Raw genomic sequence first — 9,275 nt, 5'->3', positions numbered from 1 at the left:
CATAACTTTCTGCTTAATAACATCCATAATACCTTCATTAAAATCTGGCTTTTTGGAAACATAGATTCAACCAATAAGCTATTGCATGAATGTTTTTGTATAATTGTTCATTTTAAAGTTGTTTTTGTGATATGTGTATAAGGTTTGTATAGTCTTTTGATGCCCAAACGAACCATATCCATACCTTCATACACATATCCCATCGAAGGCATTTTATCACAATCAATAATATGCAATAAGCACACAAGTGAAGTCATAAGGGTGTCGAACAAAATAGTAATATGATATTTTTATATAAAGGTCCAAAAAAGTAATAGAAAATATAGCCAAATTATTAATCTTTTACGTAAAGGCTATAAGGGTGTCGAACAAAATTAGGACATGAATACGATTATGCTTAATCCGAACATGCTGCAATTCGAGCCATTTTTGGTTGTGTCAAAACCGCCACCCTGGTTGGTGGCAATATAAATTAAATGGGCCGACAACAATGGGCCTCTCTTTCTAGGTGGCCCAGATACTAATGTAGGCACCCGCTAGTTGTTGTGCATGGCCCAGAAAGAGCGGCGTAACAATACTCCTCCGGCGGCGTGTCCGTACAAACGCACTAGCTAATGCGCACGTGCGGGTCACGCGACTGTGCACAGCCGGTGAGTCGCCGTTTCTTTATGCATTTTCTCACCGACGCAGCCCTCGTCTCATTAAAAAAATTAATCCCACAAAGGAACGCCCCTACGGCAGCCAATCAGGATACGACACGTCACCACCGCCACCACCGCCCCTATGAACGACGGCACCGGAACTCCTTCGCCGGCGACTGCCCCACCGAGACCGTTACAGCCGTTGGCTTGCCGTGAAGATTGCTGGACCGAGGACGCTACCCATACTCTCATCGAGGCCTGGGGTGACCGTTATCTCGAGCTCAACCGCGGCAACCTCCGGCAGAAGCACTGGCAGGAGGTGGCTGACGCGGTCAACGCCCTTCACGGCCACCTTAAGAAGGCTCGCCGGACGGACGTTCAGTGCAAGAACCGTATCGATACGTTGAAGAAGAAGTACAAGATCGAAAAGTCTAGGGTTTCGGACTCGAACGGGGCGTTGACGAGTCAATGGCCATTCTACGAGCGGCTCGATGCGCTAATAGGATCGAACATGCCGGCAAAGAAACCGTCGCCGCCGGTTTACCGGAAAACACCACCAATGCTTCCGCCAGTGCCTGTGGGTCCCCGATCGGTAATGCATAAACGTCCGGCTCCGGTCACCGCCGACGAGTCCTTCCGTCGGAACTTCTCCGTGGTGGCTGCTGCGGCGGCGGCTGTGGAGGAGGTGGAGGAGGCGGAGTCGGCAAGGTCGGAGTCTGACGGTGACGGAGGCAGGGAAGGGGTGAAGGAATTGGCTCAGGCGATTGTGAGGTTCGGAGAGATTTATGAGAAAGTTGAGGAGTCTAAGCAGAAGCAGATGATAGACTTGGAGGTGAAGAGAATGCAGTTTGCAAGGGATTTGGAGATTCAGAGGATGAAACTGTTCATGGATACTCAGGTTCAACTTGAAAAAATTAAGCATGCTAAGCGATCTTCCGGGAATGGTGAGATGTTATTCTGAATTATTAAACTCTCATTAGGCTAGCTGTTCTGCCTTTCTGCTCACTTTGTGTTTTATTGGCGAATTTTTATTACTTTGGTTCTGTTGCCATGCTAGTAAATCAGTCTTGTGAAATCTTGATTGCTGAAAAATTGCTATTTTTAGTTTAGTTTGTGGTTTATAAGCAAGGCATGTTGGGTAGAGTATCCAGAGCCACATTATTTCATCCCTCTTTACACAAACTTTTGGCACCATTTATTTTATTTGGATGGACGATTTCCATTAGAATTTACATATTGGGGTTCTATGTTGTTGAATTTTTTGGGTGATATACAATCATGATATGGCCGGGCAACATCCAATGAAATGGTTTCTGAAGGAAATGAAGGTAGTTGCTTTCTGTCGGTTCATGTGTTCTTGTGCTGGAAGCATGGTGGTTGGTGAGGGAGGATATGGACTGCCTCTTGTAACTTTAGAAAAGGCTCATACCTTTATGAGTGGGAAGGGATTCTGGTGGCACAATTCTGTCGGGCAGTTTAATAATAAATATTGTCTTACTTTAATGTGATATTACTGTAGAAGTAATTCTTACCTTATATACCTTAACAGAGGACATGGCTTTTGAACTTTAACAGGCTGAAATGCGGGGTCCGGGAATGTGTTGTCATTCCCTTACAGTTGGGGATGAGGCCCAGTGGGTAAGAATAGCTCTGGAATTACTTGACCCATGTCTATATTATTTCTTTCATGAAATGAATTGTGAGTTTTAGGTGGCTGGTTGTTGGTTGTAAAGACGGAGCCTAGTTTGATCCATGAAAAAGTTGGTAATGAAATTGCCCATTGTTTTAGGACAGCTTTTGATGGGAGCTCTATGTCTGAGTTTGGGTTCTGTGGGATATTGTCTCCCCATTTTTCCTTTGACTTCCAGGTAAAGGGTCTTCTCTAGGTCATCAGATGTATCAGTGAACTTTTGCAAGTTGAGATGTAGAGGGTTTTTTCTTCCTTGCAATATCATGCTTAAGCAGCCTGGCAATTTTTTTTCTTCTTTATTCAAATTATTCCATTTCAATAATGGTATGAAAAATCTTATCTGAAGATATAGGTTGCATGGGGGGGATCTGCAAGTTTTCAAGGCTGGGCTGATGTTAATGAACTTCTTTCCTTTGTATTTTCTGGGGATTTTAGGACAAGTTGGCTTTCACTTAATGTAACGAAGTCATATGATTTGTTCATCCATATCTGGCATTTATCTTGATTTTTTTTTTTTTACTAGCTAGTCATTTTGTAATTTTAATCTTATATCAAATGGTACTGAATTGCAACTGAGCCTAACTAGATCTAATCTATTACTTTAGATTGCAAGATTTCAACATTTTGCTCTATACTGTGTTAATTAGGCTAATATGATTTTTGGAAGAAATTTTGTTTGGGAAGGAAATAGTAAAGTTTGGGTGGCTTAAGGAAAGTGATGGCATCAACAATTCTGTCTGCAAATGGCTAATGCTAGGAGGAAGATAAACATGATTTCCAAGTTGTGAAACAGAGATAAATAGATTACTCCAAGTCCATTAATGAATTCTTGGTTAGTTACATTTCCTTATACTGTACTCATGGGGTGTTAAGAACCCATGTTTGATGTGCAGGCAGAGATTCACTTTGATGTCCAGGAAATTAGATTTATGCTGTTTGATGTTGATATTGGTTTCAGTTGGTGTTTCTTTGCCTGTCCAGAATTAGTTGGATATTATCATGAACTGATTAAGAGAATGTAATGAGTTTGATTCCGCTAGATGTTAGTTTTGAAAAGTAACATCACTTCCAAAGTCCTCTGTTGGTTTTCTAAAGCTGTTGGTGCCCCCATAACATCTTTTTACTCCTAGTTCTTTTGTTAGTGAAGGGGAGATTGCTTATTCTCTCTTGATTGCCAATTAAGAGAACTTCTGGAGCTGTAATAAGGATGCCTTGTGGTTGAAATGAATCTGCAAAAGTGCCTGCAACATCTCACCTCAAAGTCTTTGGATTTTACATTTATGAAGAGAACTTTTGGAGCAGATAGAGATTGGGTTAGAGGTTATACTAGGTGCACATTGTTTTGTTTTATTCTCTCTCTCTCTTTCTCCCTTTCCCTTTTAGTTTTTTTTTTTTAATCTCCTGATAGGTATTTTGCACTAGGACCACCATATCTGCAATCATAGTTAATGGAGGTGTTGAGAGTTCTTTATAGTTTCAAAGCTTCCTGGGCTTTTAAGCAAGGGGATTATTCTCTATCCTCATTTTCTTCTCACAATTGTTCATATTTTCTGCAGGTTCATTCTTAAATTTGAAATATCAAATTCAGGTTAATTTGGTTGATAAAATTGAGAATTATGAAAGGGCTACTTATAGGTGGGGTTGGGGATGAGAAAAAGGATCACTTGATTCATTTGGACAAGGCATCTGACCAAATAGAAGCTGGGTTTTCATGGTTAGGGAATGTGGTGACCATGAATAGTGTTTTGACCATTCACGGCTTGTGGAGATTTACCAAAGCCTTGTACTCTTTAGCACTCAATTGTTTGGAGCAAGAGTTCTTCATCCTATGGGACCTAAGTTATTAGAGTTCACAAACGTCCTTGGAAGTTAATCTTTCATATTTCTCCTGCATATCAGATACATGGAACTGGTTATATCATCAAGTTCTGAAGGTATTTTTAAGGGAGTTGAAATTATATTCCAAGATAAGTTAGAATGGTTCTTTACTTCCAGATATAACTGGTGGAATTTTTTGACAAATTTGGATATTTGAAAGAAGTGTTTGCATTTTATATAATTTATGCATTGAAATTATGTTCCAACATATGCTCAAATAGACAAGGATATTTGGTCTTGCCCTACTTCCTCACTTGTTGGATGGGAGTCCTAGCATTATTTTAGCAACATGTGACTACTTGCTTTTTAAGACCCTTGTCTCTATTTTTGTTAAGTCGTTGAAGATCTCTTACTTCTCTAGCACATGCCCCAAAATGCTATTCATTCGTTGAAGATCTCTTACCTGTCTGTTTGTTGGTTTTCCTCATCCTATTTGTTTAAATTGAGGTTCCAATATGTAAAATTGATGATTTTATTAGCTCATCAGCACATTGCTTCTCGTATCTCTTGCTCACTTTGATTGGACTCTGACAGCTTATGGAAGAAGGATGGGTTGCTAACAGGGCCCCAAAATAACTGCTCAGAAGGCCTATTTATTATTTTTCCATTCTGTCACTTGCTTGTTCCTTTCTCATGAAAGGTTCTCTCTCCTCTATAGCCAATTTCCAAGATGATTTCCACTTGAGCATTCTTGTTCAACAGCCTATCAATGCTGCCTTATTTTGTTCCAAATTTCTTCTGTCTACTAGTTCTTACACAAGGCAATTTGCAGGAAGTAACAGACATTTTGAAATTCACTCCTGAGGCACATCTTTCAGCACTGGGACCGAATTACCATAGTTGGCAGGCAACATGGTTTTAGTGCCAAAACTTGCTTCCAAGGGAACCTGTTTTGAAGCTAGGATGAAACTTCTAGGAAATTTTGGTGCTTTCTTTGGAGTTTTTACTTGTGTTTTTTTTCACCTTACATCATTGGAGGTGCCAAAAGGAAAACTATGAAGTGTATTCAAGGCCATTGCTCTATTGAATTGATTTTAATGTGTGATTATTATAGCCGAAGCTCTAGTGTGGTGATCATAATATCTAGATTTCCAATAGAGCAGAAAACTAAATCAAATTATTAAATTAAAAAGGGTCATCCCCTAAAACAACATTTGACTTGCATGTGTTAAGCATATAACTAACATTCCTTCTGACCTAGGATCTAGCTCTTCTTTTGACCATGATCGGATCCTGCAGTGGTAGAGCCTGGTGAATCAGGCGTACTATGCAAGGTGAGACTGGGGGTCAAGGGTGGGCAGTGAACCTCAGTAGGCAATGTATGTTGTAGGTAGTGAGCCAAGAATACAAAGATGTGCGGGAGAATAGAACTGAGCTACAGGGCAGCAAGCTAATGGTCATAAAAGAAAGATATTCAAAATTTTGAAATTTTAAATCAAATAAATAGAAAAATTCAGGGTAGGCCTTTGTAAAATGTTTTTGAAACTTTTGGGAAGCATTTAGGAAATGTTTCAGAAGCTCTCAAGAGACTATCAGTAAACATTCCAGAAGCAGTTGACACCCGGTGAAAATTATGAGAAATGTGTTTCCTATAATTCTCTCTCTCTCTCTCTCTCACACACACACACACACACACACACACACACACACACACACATCTAAATTTTTCTCAACTGTTTCCCCATGGTAACTCATAAACTATTTTTTTATATTATAATAATGATGATTTATATTTTAATATCCTTTGACTGGTCAAAAAGAAAAAAAAAAAAAAAAAAGGAAGTTTCAATGAAGTTATTTGGCAAGGTTTTCTGTCAGCTGCTCATTTGATTCCCAATCACTTCCCTGCTCCACATATCAGTGGAATATTTTTGGGCAAGGTTTCCTATTCCATTTCCTTCTGCATTCTTCAACTAAACTAAACAAAGCCTCAAATTTTGTTGGCTTGTGGTTGGCAACGCGTTTGTATTGCCATTTTAACTAGATAGGGGGATTTCCACTGTAAAACTATTTGCCACCATCTCTTCTCATTGTGTTGATCTGTGTTCTTTTTGGTTGTCCTCTTTTCATTTGTATTTCCTTTTAGTTCCTTTAGCTTGAATCAGAACTCATTCCTAGTGGTGTATTTATTGGTCTTCAATGTATATTGTTGAACCATTGCAAGCAACTTTCTCTTATTTTGTCCTTGCTAGATCGTATTGACTATTAACAGAAAAACATGTCCATGGAAAACATAAAAATGTATTTTGTGGTTGAAAAAAACAGTAGAATTTGGAAAATTGCTTTTTCCCTCAAACTTATTGTACAAAATTCCTTAGACTTTCCGGATCCCAGAGAAAAATGGATCTGATATTATGATAAATTTCCTCTGCAATCAATCAGAACTCATCTTTTTAGATCCAAACATCAATGCAAGGGAGGAACCTTGTAGGGTTGTCTGCATTTTGTTCCTACTCTCAAGTTTTGAACTTTTGAAAGGTATTAAACCTCTAAGACAAAATAGCTGGAAAGATTTATCCAGGTCTTTATGGCTGCTGGTTACTAGCTACATGTTGATGATGCTGGTGATCCACTACTTACTAAGACATGTTTTGAACTTTTCCCTCGTTTCTATTCCCTTTCTCAGTAATTATTCTATAATGCCTATCTGAGGAGAGTCAACAAATAAATATCTTTGCTGATAGCATATCACAAATGATGTTTGTATAGGGAGATTAAGGATGAAAGTTGGATTGATATATACCCTAATTGCGATTTGCGATGAATAATACAAAGTGATTTCTACCTCTGAAACAACACATGCAGAATGTGCATAGACTGAGGATTTTTATACTAGATAAGTGGAAATGCAAAATTTGGACATTTTAGTTGTAAGCATTCATGTGAATGGTAGAGGTACTGCAAAATAGAGGATGATGAGAGAAGTGGTTGGGGCAGTTTGATTTTGCACAGCAAAGGCCAATACATGAGCTGGTAAGAAATGATATAGTTTTAAGTTCAGTATAGTGAAAAGAGGCCAAAAAGGACACAGGCTGACTCAGTAAAAAAAGCCATGCTAGCCTATAATTTAACACTGGTCGTTGATGGATTGGATGCAGTGGGTGCTGCCAGCCTCTGTTAAAATGATGCTCTTGGGTTGGAATGGGTCTTTTGTGGGAAAAAAGAAAAAGGAAGTTTGGAGAGCAGGTCCTTTATGTATTTTTTGGACGGTTTGGAAGGCAAGGAACAAAATTGCATTTGAAGATGATGTGCTGTCCATTCAAAGACTTAAGAGTTTATTTATTTTCTTTGGTCGGAGACGAAATTGTTCATCAAAGATGGTCCTCCGTCTTTAGTAGGTTTCATTGATTGGGTGGGTTCTCATTGAGGGTGGTTTTTTTTGGCCCCTCCGCTTTTCAAAGCTTTTTTTGTCCCATCTGGAGAGGGGGGTGTTCCTATGCTGTATCTTTTTGAGTCCCTATTTTAGCGTCTCTTTCCAATACAATTTCTTCTCTTTTACTTATTGAAAAAAAAAGGATTGGATGGGTGTAATAGCTCGATGTTGCTGACCTGAAGGCCCAAATACTTAATAATTTACCTTGTTGACCTGATTATTAGTTTTTTGATTTAGCTGCAATCTGGAGTTGAACAAGTAGTTGACATGCATAAAAGTTCTCTCTTTTTTCTGGTTGATGATACAGATCCAGATAGTATATGACTATTCATCTACTATGTCTACTTGCTTGCTTTCTTGATGATTATACTGTAAATTTTCATTTATGATGATATGGTAGAAGACTATCCCTCGCCCATATATTGTTGTTATCGCCCATATATTCGTCTGTCCATTATTGATTTTTTTCTCTTTTTTCATTTCCTTTTGTTTTGTTGATATATGAGATATAACATAGTTTTGGTACAAAAGTTTGTGCACTTTTTAAGCAGACTTAGGTGTAGCTACAAAGACCGCTAACAGTTAAAAATCAATTTACACTATCAATGCAAATATGGTTTTGATATCGAAGATCGATGTACCTTGCTCTAAGCAAAGTGGCTTAAACAGCAGGCAAAAATAATTGAATGTCAGCTTCTGAGATATGATTGTATTGGGTTTATTTTGGTGGTCTGTTTGAGGCTTGTCAGTTTGTTTGGTTACATTCTAAGTTGTATTTTTTTCTCTCTATTTTTTGTTTTTTTGTTTTCACTGTAACAGACAGTTATTCATAGTTGGCGTCTCTCTGCAAAGTGTCAACCATTTCAAACTTTGAAGATGGAAGGTATAGAATAGATAGATATCAAGTTTAACCCTGCGAAGTTCGTACAAACACATGGGCCTGGCGAATTTTGCAGAAGAAGATAAGGCAGTTGACAGTGAAGCTTGGATAAAAGGTCGTTTTGTTTTGTTTTGTTTTGTTTTGTTTTGTTTTGCCTTTTCCCCCCCTCTATTCACCAGTAGTGTTTCTTCTTTTCTTTCTTGTTCTTTTTTCCCTTTTGCTTTTGACGTAGATCAGAACATAACAGATAAAGAGTATAAACAATATGTTCCTTTTTCTCATTTGTCATTATTATTAGGGCTATGCTGTATATCTTAACTTCCTCATTTCCATTCCTAATCTTGAATACCCAAAAGTTGTAGGCAAGAATTTTCAAGGTCAGTTTCATTCATGGACACCTTTCTAATATTGTTGGGTTTAGGTTTTTATTACCATATAGAAAGATAAGACCCAATAGCTTTCCAGCCCATCTCTGCCTCATTAAGCAACCTATCCTGTTATATAACTGTTCCAGTTTGCAGATATTTCATCAACAGAGCAACCGGCAGCTGATGATTGAGGTGGGTCTACAACACTCTCTTTCTGCATATTGGGTGGCTGCCCATCAGCCGCTAACCATTTTGCTTCTGAAGAATGAATTACTTTCTATTATTTAATAACACTTCACAAACCCACTTTCCTAATTTTTGCATACTTTCTTTACACTAAGATCATGAATATCTGCCCTTGATTAACACGATGAAGAGAGCATTTGTATGTCAAATGATACAAAATCATTGATGCTTTAGGACAAAAATGTAAATTAATGAATAG

General features: G+C 38.4%; 1 protein-coding gene across 7 annotated transcripts; it reads left to right on the top strand.

Moving 5' to 3' along the window:
- Positions 1-581: 581 nt before the first annotated feature.
- On the top strand, positions 582-8,843 carry LOC117927136 (trihelix transcription factor ASIL2-like). Of its 7 annotated transcripts, XR_004653296.1 has the most exons (4): positions 583-1,585; positions 2,217-2,279; positions 2,436-2,509; positions 2,678-2,951. XR_004653296.1 is itself a non-coding variant. In XM_034846550.1 (2 exons), the coding sequence occupies exons 1-2, from the start codon at positions 784-786 to the stop codon at positions 5,011-5,013; spliced, it is 834 nt and encodes a 277-aa protein (XP_034702441.1). In that variant the 5' UTR covers positions 582-783; the 3' UTR covers positions 5,014-5,268. The 7 variants fall into 7 exon arrangements, 4 of the variants coding, with proteins under 4 accessions (XP_034702441.1, XP_034702442.1, XP_034702440.1 ...); XR_004653295.1 differs by lacking the exons at positions 2,436-2,509; positions 2,678-2,951 and adding an exon at positions 8,402-8,843; XR_004653294.1 differs by lacking the exon at positions 2,436-2,509 and having other exon boundaries at positions 2,510-2,951.
- Positions 8,844-9,275: the final 432 nt, after the last annotated feature.

This window comes from Vitis riparia, chromosome 12 (genome assembly GCF_004353265.1).
Source record: "Vitis riparia cultivar Riparia Gloire de Montpellier isolate 1030 chromosome 12, EGFV_Vit.rip_1.0, whole genome shotgun sequence".
Taxonomy (NCBI): domain Eukaryota; kingdom Viridiplantae; phylum Streptophyta; class Magnoliopsida; order Vitales; family Vitaceae; genus Vitis; species Vitis riparia.
The sequence above is the reverse complement of the archived record's forward strand: the minus strand, read 5'-3'. Positions and strand labels throughout refer to the sequence as shown.

What these genes read in the sequence shown, in the direction of transcription:
- LOC117927136 (XM_034846549.1), top strand. Translation starts at nt 784, where the DNA reads ATGAACGACGGCACCGGAACTCCTTCGCCGGCGACTGCCCCACCGAGA. An exon ending in TAAGCGATCTTCCGGGAATG is followed by an intron (nt 1,586 to 2,509) that starts GTGAGATGTTAT and finishes TTTGACTTCCAG; the next exon opens with GTAAAGGGTCTTCTCTAGGT.